Raw genomic sequence first — 24,086 nt, forward strand, 5'->3', positions numbered from 1 at the left:
CCCGGGGCCGGACATAGACCAGCCCCGGAAGGGGGAGGGGAGGGGAGGAGAGGGGGCCGGGAAATTCGCGCTCTGGCTGTGAGGTGGTCGCCGCAGCGCGCTCTCGGCGCCGGGGAGATGGACGCCCGCTGCCTTCCTCCCTGCGTGGCCCGGCTGCAGCTCGGGCGCGGGGCGGACTCCGGCCCCCTCCCTCTCCTTGCCTGGCTGCCTGCTCCCCCCGGCGGCGGGCGCGCCTGCCCGCCCGCCCTCCACGCTCCTTCTCCCCGCCTCTCGGAGGAGATGGCGGGCCCCCTGGGCAGGGGCACCCGGGGTGCTGCTCGTTGCTGCTGCCGCGGAGCGCTGAGCTCGGTGCGCTCCGGCTGGAGCTGGGGCTCTCCGCTGGGCTGCGCTCGGACTCAGGCTCCGGCTCCGGCGGCGGTGCTGAAGGGACAGCTCCCGGACGGTTGCGGAGCTGCGCGGGGCCCGGCAAGGGTTCTCCGGGCTCGGTTCGGTCTGCGGGGCCGGCGGGCACTGGCTCTGGTGCCTCTGCGCCCCGCGCTCTGCGCCCTGCTTCGGGCAGGCGGTTGGCGCTGCTGGCCGAGGCCAGGGGGCTGCGGCGGTCGGGCCGGGGAGGCGGGGGTGGCGGGTCCGGGCGCGGCGAGGCAAGGCTGGAGAGGCCGGGGAGGCGAGGCGCGGAGCGGCCGCCGCCGCCGCGACGCTGCTGCCACCGGGGTTGCTGCTCGGCTAGCTGGCTCGCTTGCTCGCTCGCGCGGTCCGCGTCCAGCCCGCCGCTCTCCGGACACGGGCACACGGCGCGCGCAGCCGCACTCGCCCCCAGAGGGAGGCGCCGCGCTGGGTCCTAAAAAGCCCTGATTCCGCGCCCCCCTCCCAGCCCCGCGCAGAGCCCGGCCTCCCTCAACCCCGGCGCTGGGGGCGCCAGCCTGGCACCAGTCCTACGGCTCCCGGGGGACCCGCCGACGCTCCGCCCCGAGGGAGCACCCCTCGATGGGCGGAGGCTCAGAGAGACGTCTCGACTCGCGCCCCCAGGGTCAGACTGAAGTGAGAAGGGCGTCGGTTCCCTCCCCTCTCTTTCCAAACTGGGGACTGTCTGATCCCCCAGTGAAACAAGACACTCCAGACCACTATCAGAGACACCTTGACCTGGACCAGTATTGACCTCTCCAAGTAGCTCCTTAATATCGACCCTTCCAGGGAACCTGGAGCCCCCATGTCCCTTCCATAGCAAACCTCTTTCATGGATTCCAAAATAACACTCCCCGAGTGGGTGTGTGTTACCCCGCTGCTAGGTTGTGTTGTCTTGGAAGACATCTACCAACAACCTGGTAATCCTGGACCCCTTCCGACCCTTTTCAGACCATGGGCTCCTCTTAACTCCAGGCTGACCCTGGACTCCCATGAGTGCCACACACTCTGCCATACTGATCACAACTCACTGATCCTCCCACACTAGCCCCGGATCCTTAGGTGGGGAGTCCTGTGGAAAGGGCCTTCTGGGAGTTCCCTCATGGTGCAGTGGGTTAAAGATCTGGCATGGTGCCTGCTGTGGCTTGGACTTGACCCCTGGCCCTGGGAACTTCCACATGCTGAGGGGTGACCCAAAAAAGTAAGAAAGAGAGAGAGAAAGAAAGAGAGAAAAAAGAAAAAAAAGAAAAAAGAAAACTGCCTCTATTGGTCTTGAACATTGACAGTCCCCCACTCCACCCCAGCTCACCTCCTGCCCCTGATGCCCCCTTTCCGCAGGGTTTTAACTGCCCTGAATGTAAAGCTGATGCTGTGTCTGGGGGCTGGATAGGAGCAGCCCCTGCCGTGCTTCCTGGCTTCGAAGTTAGTTGATCCTCCGTGGGAGCTGCAGTTTGGGCCTCCCAGCCTTCCTGGCCCTTGTTTGCTGGCAGTGCCTCAGTCTACTCAGCGAAGCAACCATCACTCCTTTGCTCTTTTCTTGTCCCAGGCTCTGTCCCAGGCACAGGGGCACAAGTAACCCTGCCCTCTAGGGGCTCCAGGCTGCCAGGGAAGTGGGCAGGGGGGCCTGAGCAGGGCTTAGATGGTCAGGCCTCGATCCAGGGGTGGCTGCGCTGGGAAAGAGGCATATTGATCCAGCCCAGCCCAATCGAACACAAGGCTGCCTGGGCAAAGGGCGATTTAATTAAGAAGACACGAGGCTCTTATTTACCTGTCGGCACTTGCTAACTGTGCAGACAGCTGTCCCTCAACACTGACCCACAGACCTGGTTGTGGGCCTGGGGACGAAGCTGTGCTGCAGACATCTTTCTCGTCACTTGGCCAGGGGAATCCCAGCCCAACTGTAGCAGAAATCTGTGTGCCCTGGGGAAAAGGTTTGGAGGAATGGAGAGGGTTGGAGAGGGGGCAAAGGGCAGAGCAAGAGTTGAAGGGTGGGTGAAGGACAGGGGGAGAGATGGAAAGAAGCAGAGTTATGGCAGGAACAGGAGCAGGGATGGGCACAGGCAAAGAGAGAGCTGGAGTCTGGGGCCAGGATGGCATCTCCTTCCTCCAGAGATTGATCTGTGTTCTTCCTATAAGTCAGAGCTCTTTCCCCTTCAATCTCAGAGTAATATAGGGATGGGACTGCTTTTCAGTGTCCCTCTCTTCCTGACCAGTGTGAGCCCCATCCCCGACCCATGAGGAGGCTGGACCTGGTGCAGCTCAGCTTGGCCCACATGCATATTCCCAGGACACAGAGTCTCAGCAAGTTCTGCCCCAATCCAAGGAGGTGATAAAAGAGAGAAACAGAGTTCCCAGAAATAACAGGAAAAGTTGGACACAGAGAGATGGACACACACACAAAGCTGGGAAAAATTAAAATGGGGAGAGACAAGAGAGAGGCCTCTCCAAACCTCCCCTTCCTTCCAGCCAGATGTCCAGTCCCTCTCCCCCTGGCCACCCCCACCACTTACCACAGGAAGCCTTTTGCAATTCTGCCAACCATAGGGGCCCAGGGCTCCACCTCTTCCATCTCCTGCAGGACCCCATGGATCAGGGTATGGCTCCCTCATCTTCACTATAGCTTATTTCACTGCCTTCCCCTACTCCTGCAAAGGACCATCAGCTCCTCCAGGGCTGCTTCTCGCTTGCTTCCTCCACAGTGCCGAGAGCACAGTAGCTCCTCACGAAGGGCTGCATGATTTGAGAAAGGCCAGGAGAGGCGCTGGGATCCTAGAATCCTCGTGTCAGAGGCTCTAGGAGTCTGGTGCCTGTAACCAAGGCTGAGGCAAGAGGAGACTTAGCCAGGGTTTCTCAGGGCATCAGGGCAGAGCCCTTTCAGACCACTGCCCCATGGGGAGCCATAATGGGGAAGGAAAGTAGCCCCAGATGGTAGGGAGAAGCAGTGGAAGAGACAGAGAGAGGCGTGGGGCTCCTAGAAGGGGAAGGATTGTGTAATGTGAACAGGAGACTGAAGGATGAGAAAAATGAGGGAAGCTGGGGCTGGAGGGAGGGGAGGGTGAAAATGTGTCCATTGCACCTAAAATCCCCTTTGGAGTGAGCAGAGAAGGCTTAGAGAGAGAGCTTCCAGGTGGGAGAGGGGGGCTGCCCATCGGGTACCCCACGCTGTCCCATTTGAGGAGTCTCACCTTTCTCCTGGATGACACCCCCAGCCCCCAAAGCATGCTCCCCTTCTCGATCCTAAGCAAAGACACAAAAGTCCCTCCTCTCGTTTCTTATTCACACTGTGAGAAGGCTGGCATTTGCAGAGAGCCCAGAAAAACCAAGAGGGCAACATAGAAAAAAAGAGAAAAGGCCGCAGAGAAATGGGGGTGGGGAGGAGGACTTGGCGAACCAGCCTTAGCTTCTTACCCACAGCCACTAACCAGATGCTCAGTCCAGCTGAGAACCTAGCCCCTTTCCTCTTTTGAGCAACTCCCCCCATTTATAGTCATCTGTTCCTTTCCTTGCAGAGGAAAGCTGTGGTCTCACGCCAGAGGGTCTTTGGGATCAATGGCTCTTGGCACATGGAGGATGAAGGGTGCAGTGAACTACCAGCAGGATGGTAGTTCAGTAGTCAGAGCATAAACTGTAGAATCAAACTGCCTGGGTTCAAATCCTAGCTCCACCATTTGACTAGCTATCATCGTGGACAAACTTCAGTTTCTCTGTACCTCAGTTTCTTTTTTGTTGGGTAGGAATAACAATAAGCCCTTTATCATAACCCCTCATCTCTGTCATTTCTCTTGTTCAGGCTAGAGGAGGTTGATGTGGGAATGGCTGGAGGATGAGTGGGGGCTGGGGACAGACTAGAAAAAGGTAAAGGGCCTCCTGAAGCCAAGTCGGCCTATATTCTCACACCTGGCATTTGCAGGCCTTAGATCTGGTCCTGCTAGGCTTTGGAACTTGCCCAAGTCCAACCCCGAGGCCTTGGTCCAGGTTGGTCCATCCTGCATGCTCTCTCCCAGGCCCAGAGCCTTAGCACTCCTGGTGGGTTGGGGTGCCATCTTGTGGCCACATCTGGAAACGAATCTAAGTAGGGCTCAAACAGGGCAGACTTTGGACTGATGGTAAGCAATGCAACCAACAGGCATCTCCTCTGCAGACCAGAACTCCCTCCAATGGACAGCGGAGAGTGAAATGAGAGGTTCCATAGTAGGAAATTGGTGACCATGGCTACTAGGTCTATAGCTTGAGCACTGACCCTGGTACCTAAGCTGGGAATGGGGTGGGGTGTACCCTTGTTCCTTCCTGTGGCCCCTGGGCGAGTGGAGTCCAGATCTCTTAGGCCAGGGGAAGTCTGGGACCAAGGTAAATAATGCTTTGGGGAAGTCCTGGACCAGGGTTTGTCATCTCTACCCTGTTGACATTTTGGGCCAGATAGTCAGTCCATTGTTGAAGGGACTGGCCTGGGCATCATAGGATGTTTAGCAGCATTCCTGGCCTTTACCCACTAGATGTCAGTAGAAGCCCTTCCCCATTCGTGACAGTCAAAGAGGTCTGACACTGTCAAATATCCCGGGGGCGGGGGGTTAACATATCCTTTGGTTGAGAGAACCAAGCTTTGGGTACCCATCTCATTTTGCTGCTTACTAGCTGTGGCAACTAGTCCCTTTCCCTCCCTAGGCTTCTGTTTCCTCATCCACATAAAGGGAGTCCTATTTCTTGAGGACTCAGTGAGATAGTGTCTCTCATTTAGCTTCCTCTCCTTCCCTTCTCCCCCTCCTCTAGGACGGCCCACCTCCTTGGAACCCCTGAACCAGCCCTTACCCCACATCTCTCTCAGGGGCTCCTGCCATTCCCAGCAATGTCTGTCCCTCAGAGTGTCAGTATTGCCCCAGGGGCAGAGCGTCAGCCCTCCCTGGGCTTGACTTTGGGGAAGATGGGAGGGAGGAGGGAGCAGGAAAATGATGGTGGCTGTGGTGAGGGGGTCCGGAGGAGGGTCAGGGGTGGACGTGTGTAGGAAAGATGGATGGGTGCAGGTGCTCCTGCAAGAGTGTCCCCAGCAGGATGGAACAGGGGCCACTGATTCTCCCAGAAGCAGCTGGAGACACACGGCTGTCCCAAGGGGCTTCCTCCTTCTGGGGCTCCTTGATAGGAGCCTTGTGGGTTCTCCTATGTGTGTTCTGGGCGGGCCCTCGGGCCTAAGTCAGCCTGCAGGCAAGCCTGGTTGGCAGGGTTCAGGGCTCCGTCCAGGTTCTGTGAGGTTTGAAGTTTAGATGTGTGTGTGGCAGGAGACGGCAGGTGTCACACTTAAAAAAAAAAAAATAGAAAGCTGGGTACAAAAGTAAATATTTATTTCTATTTAGAAAAGAAATCAGGACCAAATGTAAATTGTAGAAGGCTGACAAATACTAAGAACATTTTTAAAAATCCAGAAAAAATATGTTTAATTAACTGTCCGACACAGCTACATAATACTTCAAAATAAGTTCTATTTATTTGGAAGCAATCCTAATGCTAGCAAAACAAAACAAAACAAAAACAGTTGCAACCTTTTTTTGCAATTACAGAATGATGTTCAGTTAATAAGACCACATTTGTTTTACTGAAGCTGCATCAAATATGATTGCAAATGAAAAAAAAATCATCATCCTCTCATATAAAACTGTTTTTTTTCTATGCACCAATAAGAACCTGCTTTAAATTTCTATGCCACTTTACAGCTTCCATAATGGATCAGGTCAAGTTTGTGGCTATTTGTGGTTTGAAAATATCACCAGGATGGGGCTATTTAAAGATACATTCATGAAATGCATGGCACCCAGAATAGCCAAAATAATCTTGGAGAAGAACAAAATTGAAGGGCTCACATGTCCCCATTTCAAAACTTACTACAAAGCTACAGTAATCAGGCCGTGTGGTACTGGCATAAGGGTAAACTCATAGATCAATGCAAGTGAATTGAGAAACCAGAAATCAACCCATATATGTATAGTCAATTTTTGACAAAGGTACCAAGACAATTCAATGGGGGGAGGGGCAAGAATAGCCTTTTCAACAAATAGTGCTGGGACAGCTGGATATCCACATGCAAAACAATGATGTTGGACCCCTTCTTCACATCATATAGAAAAATCAACTAAAACTGGATCAAATACTTACATGTAGGCACTAAAACTATAAGAGTCTTACTTGGATTAGGTCATGGTTTCCTAGATATGATGCCAAAAACACAGTAGCAAAAGAATAATATAGATAAAATCATCTCCAACAGTACGGCCAAACTTCTGTGCTTTGAGGGACAATACCAAGAACATGAAAAGACAATGCATAGAATGAGAAAATATTTGCAGACTATATATGTGACAAGAGTCTAGTAGCTAGAATATATAAAGAACTCTCATAACTCAACAAAAGACAAAGAACCTCATTTTAAAATGGACATAGGATTTGAATAGGCATTTCTCCAAAAAAGATCTACAAGTGGCCCATAACACAAGGAAAATACCAACATCATTAGTCCAGTGAAATGCAAATCAAAATTGCAATGAGATACACTTTACACCTACTAGGACGGCAGAATAAAAACACATACACAATAGCAGTGCTGTGGAGGATGCAGAGAAATTGGAACCCTAATACATTGCTGTTGGGAATGTAAAATGGTACAGCTGCTTTGGGGAAGATTTTGACAGTTCTTCAAAAATTTAAACATAAAGTTATGATACACCCAGTGATTTCACTTTAGGTATATACCCAGAGGATTAAAACCACATGTTTACACAAAATGTTGTACATGGATGTTCATAGCAGCGTTATTCATAAGAGCTAAAAAAAAAAAAAAAAAAAGACAAGCCAAATATCTATCAACTGATGAATGGATAAACAAAAGGTGATGGATCCACACACTGGAATATTATTCAGCTATGAAAAGGAATGAAGTACTGATACATGCTATGTATTACATGGATGAACCTTAAAAAAGCTATGCTAAGTGAAGGAAGCCAGACACAAAAGGCCATATAATGTGCGATTCCATTCATATGAAGTGTCCAGAATAGGCAAATCCATAGATACAGAAAATGGATGAGTGGTTGCCCGGGGCTGGGGGAGGAGGAGGAGTGGGGAGTGACCGCTCAGGGGTACGGTTGTGAATATAATGCAAACCACTTAATTGGACACTTTAAACGTGTGAATGTTATGGTATGTAAATTATATCTCAGTTTTTAAAATTGGGAAAAGTAAAAGAAGCACCAAGAAGCCTGGAGGCTGTAAATAATTTACTTAGGCTAAAAAAAAATCTGTTTCTCCTGAGTCCAGCTCTCTCATCTGTAAAAGACCTATTTTGTTATCGTTTTCTTTCTCTGAAATGCTTTAAATGAATGAGTTCCTCAAGCATTTCAGAACTGGAATATACCTTTTTTTTTTTTTTTTTTTTTTTTTTTTTGTCTCTTTGTCTTTAGGGCCATATCTGCAGTATATGGAGGTTCCCAGGCTAGGGGTCAAATTGGAGCTGCAGCTGCTGGCCTACACCACAGCCACAGCAACTCAAAATCTGAGTCTGCGACCTACACCACAGCTCACGGTAACGCCAAATCCTTAACCCACTGAGCGAAGCCAGGGATCAAACCCGAAACCTCATGGTTCCTAGTCGGATTTGTTTCCACCGTGCCACAACAGGAACTCCCAGAACTGGAACCTATCTTTTAAATTCACCAACTCATAACACACGGAGAAAGTCCAAATCCAAAAGAGTAAGTCACAATTCCAAGGTCTCAGAGTTGGTCAGTGGCACAGCCAGGCCTCAATCCCAGGAATTACGTGGCCATGGACATCATCCAGGACTCACTTCCCTCTGCTGCTGGCAAAGTTCTACATGAATTAAAACCCACTGTTACAGCAAAAATGATCACAACATTGCAAATCAACTATACTTCAATCAAACTTTAAAAAATGAAAAACATAAAGGAGTCATTTTTACCTTTGAGATGTACCAACAACAAGCTAAATAAAAAATAAAATCAAATAAAACCCACTATTAAATGTCTGAAAAAAAGTTAACTATACAAAAATGACCCTGTACGGAATAAAAAGGAGGATTACACAGCTTCGCAGTTTTTCTCTTTAACACTAGTGAGTTGTGTACAGATGATTCAGTGTTTTATAGATGAGAAAAAGACGGCGCTAGAATTAAATTATTCTCCCCATCATTAGCATCATCACCATTTCATCTTCATCCTCCTCTTCATCTCCTTGTCCTTTTTGTCTTTCTCCTCTGGCTCTTTTCCTTGCCTTTTTCAGTCTTGCCCACTCCTTTCTACCCGCATCGGGCTATGTGTTCTTTAACTGCCTCTTCACATGATTCTATTATTTTCTCTACTGATAATTGAGATCTCATGCAGCTAATCCAGTCTCTCCTTCAACAGAGTTGATCAAAACTTGTTTGGTGTCTTGAATAATTTAGAGAAGCCTTTTCCAGGCTCACCACTCTATTGGAACTATCTATTGGAAATTGTACCTAAAATGTTCCATTTTAGGATTGTTGTCAACTTTGGAGAAAACGCCATCAAATTTTTTTCATCTGTGGACTATAGCATTTCAAGATATTTTGAGTTTTTCTGTGCTTAATTTTAAATGCTTTTAAATTGGCAGGATTCATTAGAAAAGTTCCTTGGTGTTAAGGTCTTATTATGGTGTTAAGGTCTTATTATGGTGGCATATTATGAATTTTATTCTGTTTTCATTGATGTCAATATTTTGTGTTAGACCAGGGAAAAATTTAAATCTTTTTCTAATATGTTCATATAATTCACTTTATTTGTCGATTAGATAATCAAACAATGCAAGAGTCTTTTGAATAATCCCATTCAAAAGTTATCTCTCTCTTTTCATAAACTGCTTTTGGGTATGATCTAAATATATTTTGGGGGGTACTCTTGCCTTCTCAATATCAGAATCATTATAATTTATTTCATTGTTCATTATTATTGATTCTGTTTGTTATTTTTTTCTTAAATGGCAGCACTCATGGCATATGGAAGTTCCTGGGCCAGGGACTGAATTCAAGCCGTAGCTGCAACCTATGGCACCGTTGTGACCTGCACCAAAGCTGCAGCAATGCCAGATCCTTTAACCCACTGTGCCAGACCAGGGATTGAACCCGTGCCTCTGCAGAGACTGGAGATGCTATGGTCAGACTCTTAACCCACTGTGCACGGTGGGAACTCCTGCTTCTGTTACATATTTTAATTATTAATTAATTAATTGATTGATTGATTTTATTTATGCTTTTTAAGGGCCTCACCTGCAGCATATGGAAGTTACCAGGCTAGGGGTCGAAGTGGAGCTGCAGCTGCTGGCCTACGCCACAGCCACAGCGACTCGGGATCTGAGCCACATCTGTGACCGACACCACAGATCATGGCAACACAGGATCCTTAACCCACAGAGCGAGGGTAAAGATCAAACCTTCATTCTCATGGATACTAGTCAGATTCATAACCCACTGAGCCACAACGGGAACTCCATATTTCATTTATTTAAAATATATTCCACTAAACTCAAACAAAACAGATACCTTTCAAGAGAACCCAATATGCCCCTAAATGCCACTCAACTCAAGGGGGCAGTCAGAATAGAGAAAATGGTCATAGCCAGTTAGCTAAAATATTTTCCTTTGGAAAATTTAAAAAGGAACTAGACCATATGAAGATGTTTCTAGGACTTCTCCCAGGGCCTTAGGAGGAGCTCATGCAATGGTGAGGACCTGAAGCTTCAAGCTCCTTGGCTTCCAGGTGCATAAGCCCCTGGTGCTATGCTCTGGGGACATGTGTGGTGTACACATGTGTAGAGACATGCATGTGTCTCTATGGGAGGGCACCGCCCAGTGTCCCCTCAGATCCAGCCCAGGTGAAAATGGCCCCAAGAGCAGAGGCCATTTCACCTACGCTGCAAACGGAGTTGGGTTCAGTTAGATGTGTCTTCTAGCACACCCTGCCCAGGGGACTGAGGTGCAGGCCAGGCCAGGAGGCGACCTCGAGTCCCATCATCCATGGGCTGATCTCATCTTTAACTAAGCGGAGTTCAATGGTGAGATCTGAGGTAATCCCTGAGTTGCTGGAGAAAACCAATACGGACTAGGAGAGCATAGAGGCAAGAAGGGGGCTGTGTGGATGGGTAGGAGGGGCTCCAGTCCTGACTCCCAAGGCCCATGGGTACTGCGGTGCTTGCAGTGCTATTTCCATATGTGAGCCACACTGAGTCCTTCCAACACACCCCCCTGTGGGGTTTCACCTAGTTTGAATTGGGTTTCTGGCTCTTGCAACCAGAAGTGTCCAGGACTAAATCTGTCCCCATGCCTGCTTCTTCCTCTCCTGTGATCTTCATCTCTAATGGCACTACTGTCCATGCTGAAGCAAACCAGAGCCTGAAGTCATCCTCGGCCTCTCCTTTTCCCTTCCATCCTTAGCGCTTCTGCACACAAGGCTCTGAGAACAGTTCTATAGGTTGTTCACTGAACAAGCACACCTGACCAGGGTGTGAGTGGGGCCTGATGTCCAACCGGCTCTTTCTTGTTTGCCTAGTCATGAACCCTGGTGCAGAGCCACATCCTCTGGTAAGAAAAGACACTTTTCTTTCTTTCTTTCTTTCTTTTTTTTTTTTTTTTTGGTCTTTTTGTGCTTTTAGGGCTGCACCCGCAGCACATGGAAGTTCCCAGGCTAGGGGTCTAATCGGAGCACCGGCCTACGCTGGAGCCACAGCAACGCCAGATCTGAGCTGCAACTGTGACCTATATACCACAGCTCACCAAAACACCAAATCCTTAACCCACTGAGCAAGGCCAGGGATCGAACCCGCAACCTCATGGTTCCTAGTCGGATTCATTTCCTCTGCGCCACGACAGGAACTCTCAAAAAGACACTTTTTTTTCTAACTGCACATCAGCTTCCTACAGGCTACTGGGGCCTTCCTCATATATGCAATTGGTTTTCTCAGGGCAAAAGTCCTGCCTCCTTCCTCCCTGTGCCTGATTACCTTCTCGAACCCATTATCACCTCTCATTGGTCCTTTTACTTCTCTGTACAGCATTTCTCATCATTTATAGCATGGCATTTTTCACTTAATTCTCTGTCTACTGATATTGCCCCAGGGGATTCTAAGTTGTGTGAGGGTAGGGACTCTGCCCTCAAGATTCTTCATTGTTGGAGTTCCTGCTGTGGCTCAGCGGGTTCAGAACCCAACTAGTATCCATGAGGATTTGGGTTTGATCCCTAGCTTTGCTCAGTGGGTTAAGGACCCAGTGTTGCAGCAAGCTGTGGCGTCATCTCAGACATGGCTTGGATCTGGCTTTGCTGTGGCTGGGGTGTAGGTCAGCAGCTATAGCTCCCATTCGACCCCTCACCTGGGAACTTCCATGTGTCACTGGAGCAGCTCTGAAAAGACACACATGCACATACACACACACACAAGATTCTCCATTGTACTGTTAACACCCAGACTTTATCTAGCACAACTGTCTCTACTCCTGTGCTTTTTCTCCCACCCCCTGTCACAAACCCAGTTCAGGCCATGTCATGTCTCCTCTGAGCAACCCTGGTGACTTCTTGACACAGCTTCTTGTCTGAGGTCTTGTTCCCTCCTATCCATGCTGCCAGCCCAGAATGGCCTTTCTAAAATACAGATTTATCTGTTACCTTCCCCTGGTGGATTCCTCCCTGGCTCCCGACTGCCTTCAGGATAAAGCCCAAATGAGGTCCCTGGTGGCCCTGCTTCTGCCTCTCCCCCATCTCACCTCTGGCCCCTCCCTGTGAGTACTTTTGGTTTCATGAAGGCACAGTTTGCTTTCTGTCACCGCTGGGTCTGTGCCCTTGCCACTTCCTCCGCTTGGAGCATCCTTGTCTCCTCTTTCCTGACCAGCTCCTTTAAGATCCTTAGCAGTGGCAGCTTGCTTGCCTATATCTCCTGTTCCTACTGTGTCCCTCTGCCACATACACCCCCATTATAGCACTTAATCCATCGTGATGTAACCAGCTGCAAAAAGATCCAGTCCCCAAATGGCTGGGTGCTCCCCAAGGGCAGAAACCGTGGGTGTCCACTGGTCTCTGTTTTCACCCAGCATGGAACCTGGTGTCTGTTGAATGAATTAATTCATGAATGAGCTCCAGGGGGTCTCAAAGGAGTGTAAAGAAGCCCAAGGCACATCTGAGGAAGCAGCCAATACAAAAGCTGAAGATCTTTAGTAACAGGGCAGCCCTGAGAGCAGACAGCCCATCCTCAGCTCTCCCTGCTGCCACTATGTCTTGCCTGCCTTCCCCAGGCCCTCTCCATGCTCGCCCCACCTTGCTGAGAAGAGCCCTTGAAAGGGGGCCTGTATCATTTTCAGGAAAAAAAGGGTCTGTAGGAGGGAGATGTAGGAGGCAGTAAAGTCCCAGTAACAAGTATATGTGAATCAGGGGGTGGGATTGGGCAGAACTTCTGCCAGGCTATTTATCCAGAGGTGCCCTCCCAGAGATGTGTGTGTGTGTGTGGGGGGGGGGGTGTCCCCTGTCTGTGTGTCCCCTGTGTGTGTGTGGGGGGGAGGTCTGTAGGCATTGTGCATGTGATGTTTTCTTTTGTTTCTCAAGACACAGTTCAAAGGGCATCTCTTCCATGATGCCCTCCCAGGACCCTGGCTATTTCAACAGCCCCTCCTCTGCTCTCAGAGTATATACGGCTTGATAAGAGCACTGATACCACCTGTGATGATGCAGGTTTGCCTGTGCCCCTCTCCTTGCAAGCTTTGGGCACCTGTCTTATGAGATCTGACAGTGCCAGGATGCTCTAAGTGCTGGGTTACTTAGAGTAGAGGCCTCTGTGCCCGTCTGGCCTTCTAGGCTGTCCCCTTGGGATTACACCTCTCGCCAAGAGCCTGAAAATACTATACAGCTTGCAATGCTGCTTCACCTTCATTCAGATTTTCCATCATAATGCTGTGAGCACCTCATCACATCCTCTATACCCATGAAGGTTCTGAGTGGCCCTGGGGGACCTGTCTTTTCAGTGATCCTTCTGGACACCACACCGGCTTCACTCTGTGTGTATGGAGAGGCATCATTCTCAACCATATAGGCACTTCAGAATCACCTGGGGAGCTTTTTGAAAAATATCAGTCCCTGGCCAGGGTTATCTGGAGCAGATGTATTTAATCAGAATCTCTGGGGGGGGCAGCCATAGATCTTTTTTTAACTACTCAGATCATTCAAATATCCATCCTGACACGAGAACCACTGACCTGTGTGGGGTGATGTACTTCACAGTCAGAGGATCTTGCCATCGGAAACATACACACCCCCTCCCTTCTGCCCGCCCCAAACTTCCTCCTGGAAATCCTTCTTTCTCCTACAGAGGTCGCTGCGGTACAACTGGCCCAGTTTGCAGATTTTCCTCCAAGCCAAAAACCTGCCCCCAACCCCAGCGAAAGCCGGAGTCACCGCAATATAAATTAGCGTCTTTATTTCGAACACCTGAGCGAGCGCCCGCGGCTCGCCCGCCTGCCGTATAAACATACAAAGTCCCTGTCGCACCGCACACCATGCCTCAGAGATAAATACAGCCCTAGGGGCCCCTGCTCTGGCAAAGCAACTCTTATTTACAGGAATAGATTACAAAAGTATTACAAAAAGTGGTCCTGAACCGGGGGAGGGGGTAGGAGTGGTTACCGTTACACCTGTTACACTTGGGACAGGAACGTATTCCGCTGACAGCGGTAAAGAGGTGACACCCGGAGGACTCAGGAAAGGAAAGGCCAGGCGCCTTTAAGCTTCCGGGCGTCCAGGGGCGCGGCTTAGATCTGCTTGTGTTCCCCCCCCTCCCCGCCCCGCTCCCCACCATGAGGGAGGGAGCGAGGAGAGGGCCCGCCTGGGCGGTCAGGGGTCAGCTCTGGCCCACCGAGTAACATCAAACGGCCATCGCAGCGGGTCTCAGGGAAGGGTGCTGCGTGGAAAACAACAACAACCAAAAAGGACCATGTCCTTGCCCTGGGGTGCGAGAGGCGGAAACAAAAATCATTTCTCCCGCCACTCCTACTTCTGGAGGGTCGCTTTTAAAGCGCTGTTTAGGAGAGGAGTTGGCATTGAAGCTCAAACTTCTGGGCGCGAGGGACCCTAGGGGCACCATCCCTCCGGCCCATAAGCAGCAGCGCGCCCTCCGTTGTGGCCGCCCACCCCCTCAGAGCACCTGGTAGATAGGGTTGGGGTTCGCGCTCGCGGGGCACTGCGGGGCGGCGTCCGGGGAAGGGGTGGGGGTGCCGCGCTCGACCTCGCTCCCGGCGGCCGCCTCTTGCGGGCCCGGAGACGACTCCCGCGGCGTGTCCGCCAGCAGAAGCGCGGGCGCGGCGGGGCTCTCGGTGGAGATGCGCTCCACGATGCTGGACAGACAGTCGAGGCTCGACACCGCAGCATTCTTCCCGGGCCGGGGTTCTGCGCGGGGAAGGGGTAGGTTAGTATGCAAGGGTGGAGTGGCGGACTAGGCTCCCACCTCTGGTCTCAGTGCTTTGGGGCAGACGGGAAACTGGGGGCCAGCCAGAATTCGCGAGGATGCCGCAAAATTTCACGGAGAAAAGGAACTACAGGCTTAGTGTTTCATTCCCTGTATCATCTCCCAGGATGGGGACGAGGAGGTCCTAGATAAGAGAAGCCAGGGCAGCTCAAAAGGGAATGTGGGAAGGGGTTGAGAATACGCACCGCTGGGCGCCTCGCTGTAATAGGTGCCGTCGTAGCAGTTCCGCCGCCGGGCACCGCTCGGGGGGCCGCTATAATCCATCTGCAAACAGCAAGGGCGACCAGGTTAGTCTTGGGAACCGCGCAGGGCTGGAGCATCACTCCCTGTGGCCGCCCCTTCCCCAACTCCCCAAGTGTCAGCCACAAGAGTTCCGGGCCCAGATCTGTCCGGGTTGGGAAGGAAGAGTAGGCAGGAGCTCTCTGGAGCTTGCCGAGCCAAATAGAGGGTAGACAGTCACGTAGCACAAATCTGCATTTTGACAATAGGGAGAAATGGTGAAAAAGCAGATCTTCGTGTTGGCGCTGCAGTGTTCTGATAATGCCCTCAATCGGATGGATCGCATCCGTCCCGTGCGTCCCCAAAGCACTAGGCCAACCCAGTGACAACTGCCCGGGGCACAGGGGGTTCACTCTCGGAAACGTTCCCCACCCAACCCTCCCAGCTGGGGGCCAACTCCTTGCCCTCCCTCGGAAACACACTGGCGATATACCGAGAACTGCCCTCACTTCTCTGGCCCAGAGTCCTGGCCTTACCATGCCGTCGGAACAGTTGGAGCGCGGGCTGGATGCGTCTGAGTCACCGCTGTAGTGCTCTCCGCCTCGGCCCGGGGGCAGCGGGCCAGGCGCGTAAAAGGCCGCTGCAGCGCCAGGGGGCGCGGCGTCCTGGTCGCGAAGCAGCGCCTGCAGGCCTTCGATATAGCGGATGGCGTTGCGCAGGATTTCCACCTTGGGCAGCCGCTGATTCGGGTTGCTAGACGTGCAGCGCTTGAGAGTCTCGAAGGCCTCGTTGACTTTGCTCAAGCGGCGCCGCTCGCGCATGGTGGCGGCCTTGCGGCGGTCGGCGTTAGTGGTCTTGCGTTTGCACGCCTTGCAGGCCCACAGTAGACAGCGGCCCGCCTGGTGGTGCCCGCTGGGCGCGCGCACATGCTCGTCCTCACGAGCTCCCGGGGCCGGGTGCGCTGCGGCAGGGAAGTGCGAGTGTTCCTCGGGCTTTAGGAGCGCGCCCACGTGCACGAGGCGCGGGTCCAGGTCCTCGAAGAAGCGCAGGTCCGGGGAGTCGAAACACGGGTCATCATAGAAGTCGTCCGCTGTTGCAAAGTTGCAGAGAGAGCCGTCGGGGCCCGTCAAATCTACGTCGCGGAGCGGTGGCGACAGCAGCTCCATATCCCAGCGGGGGGCGGTGCAGTCCTGGTTTTGCCCAACCCCAGCGGCAAGGGTTGCCAGAAACTTTCTGCGGCTCCGGAGCCCCGGCAGTGCGATAGCAAAGTACTTGGGGTCTGAATGCACACCCAGCTGTCCACCACCCTGCTCTATCCTGTCCCTCCTGACTGACGGGGAGGAGAGCAGCGGCAGCGTCCTGGGGCTTCCCCACCCCTACCCTTTGAGCCAGGCTCCCGGGTCTATTTATCCCGTAGTAGCCTAAGGGCCCCCGAGCCCAAGCTGGCGGCTAGGGGCGGGGGCTCCCGAGGCCAATAGGAACAGAGCGGGGAGGAGCTTGGGATCCCCAGGGTGGCGGCGGGGGCCAGAGACTGGCCAGCCCCCTACCCGTTGACACCCGGCTCCCGCCCCTCTCGAGGCAGGGAGGAAGGCAAAGGCTGGCAGCCCGAACGGTTGCACTTGGCTCCCTGGTACATCTTTCCAAACTCTCCGCACCGGACTCCTCTTGTGTCCGCGGGAAACCCTGGCCGCTCGCGCTCACCTCTGAGCTGATTTGGCGGCCCCTCAGCCCGCTGATTTGTGGGGCACCCAGGAGCAGGATAGAGGTAGAAATCCGATCGGGAGAGATTTGGTGAGAGAGACACACATGGCAACGAGGCAGAGACACACTCAGAGCTGAGACAGTGAGAGAAAGATAACCCAAGAGCCTGAGCCATTCAGAGAGCAGAAACCTAGAGAGTCAGAGGCAAAGAACCGAGCAGAGCAACACGAGGTAGATTCAGAGAGTCTATGTGGGGGAACCTGAGACTGAATGTGGCGGTCTTGTCACTAGGCCAGTTCCTGCCTGGGGAGTCATTCGGAGGGTGGCAGGCCCAGCCCATCTTCTCTGGACGCCTGGCCATATCTATGCAGAAGTGAATGATCAAAATCTTCGTGTCATTCTGTCCAAACTCAGGTCCTGTCCCAACCTGGAGGAAAGGAAGGGAACTCCCACCCAATTCGACCCACGCCTTTCCGCAGTGGGATGTCCAGTGCCGGTCTAGGCTGAGATGTCTCTTCAGCTGGGAAGAAAAGTCAGTCTGCTCTGGGGCTTGCCTCCACCTCAAGTGCAGTGCTGTGCCGGGGAAGTTCAATTGTGCAAATGCCTCCATGGCCTAGACTCTTGAGAACTCCACTTCTCGGTGGAGTCTTTGAGAATGGAATTTGCAGATCAATAATCTAGACCCTATGGTTTCCTGTGTGATTGTGCGGAAGTCACGTGTCCTTCTGAACCTCAGTTTCCCCCGCTTTGTAACTTTGGGGATCATAACAATGATGTCCTGAAGTGATGGTGCTGGTGGTGAGAATCTGGGGAAGCCCAGAGTTGGGGAAGCCCTCAGTTCGAGGTGCAAGGCTATATACTAACAAGAGGGCTTGCTTCTGTCTTTGGCACCACCAGCTGGACAGCTGGAAGGTGGGCTCCCTGTGGCCTTCTCAGCTGTTGGCTGGGGCACTGAACCCTAACAGGGGCCCATGTAGTCTCAGAGCTGGGCTCCTGTGAAAGCCTCAGCTGCATATCTTCCCAGCAGGCCCGCCCAGAGACTGGGAATAGAAGGAGGAGGAGCCACCGCATTGGACTCCGGCTCCCTCGCAAGCCCTGGGGTACCCCTGTCCCCAGAGCATGGCTTGGCCTCTTCCTGAATCTGCAGTCCACACCTTCCTCTTAGCACTCTGGCTAGAGATCTCCCTCGGACCAGAGGCTCTTACCGGAGTCTCTCCTTCTGGAGTCCTCAGATATAGGCAAAAATGATCTTTGTCCCCTTCCCACTCCATTTTGGAAGCTGTCCTAATTGTCCCTCTGGGCCGTGGGGGAGTCATTCCTTCCTGTCTCTTTTGGAGCCCTGTCTTCTTCACTTCTCTGCCACTTGGAGTAGCCCTGAAGGTCCCCTTTAAGAAGCGCTCATCATTCCTCGCTCCGTAACACCACATTCATTTACTCATTCAACACACACCATGGAGTGTCCGCTATGTGCCAGATTCTTAGGTGTTGGGGAGGCAGCAATGAACAAAACTGAGACTCTGCTCTCGTGGTGCTTAACATTGTAGGGTAGGGCGACAGATAATAAATAAGCAAGAAATATATGACGTTAGGAGGTTATAAGAAAAATAAAGAAAAGGCAAGGGAACAGAGTGATGAAGATTATGTCATTAGAAGGAGTGGTCAGAGAAGACCTCTCTAGCCTGATTCCATTTGAGCAGAGACCAGAATGAAGGAAGGGCAGATGCAGATGTCTGGAGATAGATAGAGGGAAGTGCATGTGCAAAGGTCCCGGGGCAGGACTGCTTGTCAGCTTTAAAGTACAGCAATGAGGCAGGTATGTCTGGAGCAGAATAAGCAAATGGAAGAGTAGTGAGAGATGGGATAAGAGAGAGGACAAAGGATTTGTATTCTGAGGTGGAAAGCCACCAGAGGGCTTGAGTAGAAGAGAAGAGTGTCACCATCTGACCTACATTTTAACAGGAGCATGGTGGTTATGGAGAGCAAGAACACCACAGGGAGACCCATTAGGAGGCTATTGAAATAATCCAAGTGAGTGGTGATGGTGGCTTTGACCTGGGTGGCAGCAACGGAGAGGGTGAAAAATGGCTGGATTCCTGATGTGTTTTGAAGATGGAATGCACAAGATTTATTTGTGATTGGATGTGACCAAGAGGCAAAGAGGAATCAAGCATGACTCCTGGGGGAATGGAGTCCAGGCTGGCACAACATTTGAAATGCATTTTCAACATCCAGATGGAGAGGTCGAGTAGGCAGGGGATTTATGAGGCCGATAGTTTCAAAGGGGAGGTCTGGGCATGAGGACCTCTAAGATGCCCTGCAAGTCTCTCCATCCCCACTGTCACCATCCTGGACTGCACTGCCACAATGCTGGTCTGAGTGCCCACCAGAGCCTCCCAGTACCTCTCCTCCTTCCACTCTTGCCCCAGGAGAATCCGTTCTCTACACAGCAGACTGAGTAATCCTTTAAACAGGTAAGTGGGATTATATTCCCATTCTGTTTCAAACTCCCTAAGAGCTTCTCATTGCATTTAGGAAAAAACTCTCTTCTCTTCACCCTGATCTATCAGGCTGAACATGAGCTGGCCTCAGCCCATCCCTGCAATTTTATTTGGAACTTTGATCATGCCATGCTAGCCTGTCCTTCTTTCCTGTCTTCCAACACTTCCTCACAGTATGGTCCTGCCTCGGTGCCTGGTACTTGCTGTTGTCTGCCAGGCTCTTCCCAAGATTGACTGCTTTTCATACATCAGGTCTTAGCTCACATCTTACCTCCTTGGGATGTGTCTGACTATCGTCTCTGCGGTAGCCCGGTCACATCACCCTGCTTATTTCCTTCTTAGCACAGCCACTCTTTAATTATCTCCTTTATTAGTTTGTTCATTGATTGACGTAGCCCCAAGAAGTCCGGGGTGCTTTGTTCACCATGGCATTTCCGGAAACCATCACAGCAGCTGTCACATAGTAGGAACTTGATAAATGTCAAATGAATGAATGGGTGGCCTCATGGCCTTTGAATCTTGATGAATATATTTGAACTTCTTGAAAAGTGCTATTAATGAGGATGGCTATGTTTCTTCTAAGATGGACAGTCACATATATGATCAGACATGCTTGCTGGATCACACTTTGCTCTTCCTGGGCAAAACTTAGGTCCATCTGCCCAGAGCATGATCTCTTATGTTGTGTGATTACACATGGCCTGTTGCAATATTGTCATAGAATACTATAGAAAGATTTGGTGGTTATTATAAACTTGAGTCTTTTCCTTTGACTTACTCTCACAGTGAGGAATGTGAATAGTTGTTACGCTAGTAATTTAGTTTGAAACAAATATTTCTTCCCACTTGTTCAAACCTCAGCAGAATGCCTGGCACATGGCAGGTATTCAATCAATATTTTTTGGATGAATCAATCAATCAAACTCTTTAATTGCAGAGGACTCTGAAGATTTCTAGGTAAACTCTTCAAACCACTTATCCATGCAGATCTGGATTCTTCTCAAACTGAGCAAGCAAAGGAAATGCAGAAATAACTTGGACTCCGAGACTTAAGTGATTATACCTTGGCTTTTTCTGTTCTGCATTCATAAAAACCACCTCAGGATTGTCATCAAGGTGCATTTCTAACAAATAATTGTTATATATTCAAACTTACCATTTAATATTTTACCACTTGTGGCTTAGAAATCTAAACTGCTATGACAGTTTTCAACTTGATTTGAAGCTTCATCTTCTTTGGCAATTAGGAAGCAGGGTTTTAAAATGCATACAGGCTCTAGTGGTACAATGGCTCTTGTACATGAGACTTCAAAGTGGGATTCTATTTGCTGCAAGCTCTCTACTGATGTCACTAGACTTGGCATTCTTTACAGATCTCTCCAGGCTTGGGCCCTATGCTTGCTGGGATCACTCTCCTGGTCATGCCAAACATCTTTGGGGAGAGATTGGCCAACACCACCATCCTGATCTGCTGCCGAAAGATTAGAGAGAAGTGTGTCTACCCTGGGACCTGGGACCTTTTAGTCCTAGTGGTAGCTTGGGGATCGGGGGTGGGGGTAGGATGGGGGCAGGAAAGAACATCAAGCTTGGAAGCAGGAGTCTAAACTCTTGTAATGAGAGTCTAGTCGAGGGTGCCCCTTGGCTCGCGAGTGCTGGACTTGTCCTGGGAGAGGCCAGTGCAAGGGGCTGAGGGACTCATGGAGGGGGCATCTCCCCTGCACCTCTCCCTCCCTCTCAAGGCTGAGCAGGGCGGTGGGCTGTGTGATTTGGCAAGGGCACACCTCCTCCCAGGCCTTGGTTCTCCAGCCTTCGCAGTGAGGGGTTCCTGGCAGCAGGTGGGGAGGGACGCTCCCTTCTAGCTCCAACCTTTCCAGTCTTCTCTTGGCCTGACTGCCTGGGGCTATAAATGGAGAGCCAGCCCTTGGGCAGGAATGCAGGCCTGGCTGAGCCCTCCAGAGTTGCACCCTCAGGGAGCGGCCGGCCCCAGGGCTCCGGGCAGCCTTTATATATATATATATAGCCTCTGGAAACCCAATCCAGCCTGCACCTGCCCCGGTCTTCAAGCACCCTGCCCTTGCACAGGCTGGACCTGTGGCCTCTTCCCCCGGCGTTGGCACTGGCTCTGTATCTCACTGGGGCATGGGGCGTGCCACAAAGCCAGAGAGTGAAAACAAAAGCTGGCCAGGTGGGGCAGGGCCAGCCCCAGGTCCCCTCTCTGTCTCTAGGCTTTCCCTTCCTGCCACCCAGATCCACCATGAATACCCCCTTCTGCCCCCCTGCCCACCCAGCTCCCTGGAAAACTGCCCACCAGCTGGATATGGGTCCTGCCCTCGGGCCACTCTGGGTTGGTCAGGAGGGTCATAGATGTGATCCTAGATTCAGGGTCAGGGTCCCAGAGACTCTCCAGAGATGGCCATGCTTCCTGCTTTGGGGTACTCCCCAGCCTCCCACATATAAGCAGGGCTTGGTTGTCTAGCAGATGAACTGGGAGTCAGAGAAAAGGGGTCCATGTGGAAAGGGAGGGGGACTGGGAGAGAACAAGTGGCACATGCCTCCCCACGCTCGTTTGCAGGGTGGGGCTGCGTGAGGGGGCGCATGCCCACTGCCAGTCATCCGCTCAGCGCTTTGTTCACTCATTCAACAAATATTTATGCAGCTCAGGTTTTGTGCCGAGTGCCGAAAATACAGCAGAAAACAAAGCAGGCAATGTTCCCTGCCCTTGTGGCGCTGACACTCTTAAGGCTTAAGACTGACAGTAAACAATAAACATACTAAAAAGTAAATGACAGAGTATGTTAGGAGGCGGGGAGCTACGAAAAGCAAAGCAGGGCGAGTGGAATTGGGGTGCCAGGGCAGAATTAGGTAGAGAGGTCAAGTTGACACGGTGACATTTGAGCAAAGAGGTAGAGGAGGCTTGGGAGCCAGCCACATGCCCATTTGGGGAAGAAAGTTCCCGGCAGAGAGAACAGGTCATCATTGAGCTCTTTCTCTGGGACAATTGCCTCCACTAGGAGCAGAGGGTTCTATGAGGGGTGAGACAGGCAAGGCTCTGGCTGCTCTAGGAGCCCTTGGTCTGAATGTTGGGTGCTGCGCGGGCTGGCTGAGGGCATGGGGGGAGGCATGAGATGGGGCTTGGGGATGGCTTGGCTCGGTGGCTTGTGACCACGGGGTGAGGTGAGCGTGCAATGCTTCGTGCACACAGAAAAGCGTGCACAGGGCATAGGGTGCACAGGGCGAGGGTGGAGGGCATGGAAGGAGCCCGGTGTGAGCTTGGCCTGGTAGGAGGGGAACCCCCACAGCCTGCACAGCTTTCCACCCTGCCCAGCCCCTCGTGCAACTCCCTGCATGCATATGTCCGTCTCCTGGTCCACCTCCACCTCCGAGTTCTTCTCCAGGGACTGATGAGCCAGGTGAAGAAAAGTAGCAGAACCCTGACAGTTTGACAGCGGCCGGGAAAGCTGAGGCGCAGTTGAAGAGTCACGGATGCCTGGCTTCTGGAAAGATCTGAGGACTTCATTCCTCCAGTCTCTCCCCTTCGAGCTTATCTTTTTTTTTTCAGTCTTCTGAAACTTTATTTTTTATTCAATTAATTTCTTTATTACTCAAATGAATTTATCATATCTGCAGTTATATAATGATCATAACAATCCAATTTCTCAGGATTTCCATCCCACAACCCAAGCACATCCCCCCACCCTGCAAACTGTCTCCTCCAGAGACCGTAAGTTTTTCATGCTAAGTGAAGTCAGCCATACAATGAGACACCAACATCAAATGCTTTCACTGACATGTGGAATCTGAAAAAAAAAAGCTTATCTTTTATAAAATGAAAACTTTTCGCTGCCTCAGAGACCAGTGCAGAGGTCTTTGTGGGCCCAGATTCCTGGAGTCTGGTTTACTAAACTGCACAAATAAGGCGACAATAGCTTCATGACTAGAGGTGTTAAGGCAGGCAGGGTTCAGGAAGGTGGTAATTATTCTGCCAGTCCGAGGGCCTTCAGCTCCTGGGGTGAAGAGAGCTGCCTGAAAGGAGAGTTCACCACCTCCAAAGGAACAAACACCCAAAAATGTAATTTCTTTTTAAACGGGAATTTAACTTGCAGCATGAGGGATTTAAGTCAGATATAAGTAATAATACTACCAAAGTATGGCATCTCCTCAAAGAACACGTTGACCCTGAGTTGAGATGGCGTGGATGCAGCAGAAGGAGGAGAAGGCCTCTCCTCATTGTCTTCCTCTCTATGCACACGAGGATTTGTAAAAAACCAGATGCCCCTCTCTCTCGTCTGCCTATGACCTTCCACAGGAGTTGTGCCCATGGCCCAGTGCCCAAGCCAAGGAGAGAGCTGACAGGTTCATTTCTTTGCCCTCATGCCCATCCCTCCATGTGCTTTTGTAGTCCTGGGTATGTGGACCCCAGCACTTATGGACACCCCACAGCGTCCACCTCACACAGTGGGGATTTCTGTCACCCTATGTCTACGTCACACTCCACAGACACCTCACACTCCATGGACAACTCACACTCCACGGACAAATCCCACTCCACGGACACCTCACACCCTACGGACTCCTCACACTCCACGGACACCTCACACTCCACGGACACCTCACAACCCAAGGACTCCTCACACTCCACGGACACCTCACACTCCACGGACACCTCACACCCGACGGACACCTCACACCCCTCGGAATCCTAACACCCCACGGACTCCTCACACCCCACGGACGCCTCACACCCCACGGACT

General features: G+C 51.5%; 1 protein-coding gene across 1 annotated transcript; it reads right to left on the reverse strand.

The window, feature by feature from the left end:
- Positions 14,587-16,301, reverse strand: MYOD1 (myogenic differentiation 1). The gene is given in 3 exon segments (NM_001002824.1): positions 14,587-14,837; positions 15,102-15,180; positions 15,672-16,301. Coding segments are annotated over 3 exon segments (960 nt in total).

This window comes from Sus scrofa, chromosome 2 (assembly GCF_000003025.6).
Source record: "Sus scrofa isolate TJ Tabasco breed Duroc chromosome 2, Sscrofa11.1, whole genome shotgun sequence".
NCBI classification, from domain to species: domain Eukaryota; kingdom Metazoa; phylum Chordata; class Mammalia; order Artiodactyla; family Suidae; genus Sus; species Sus scrofa.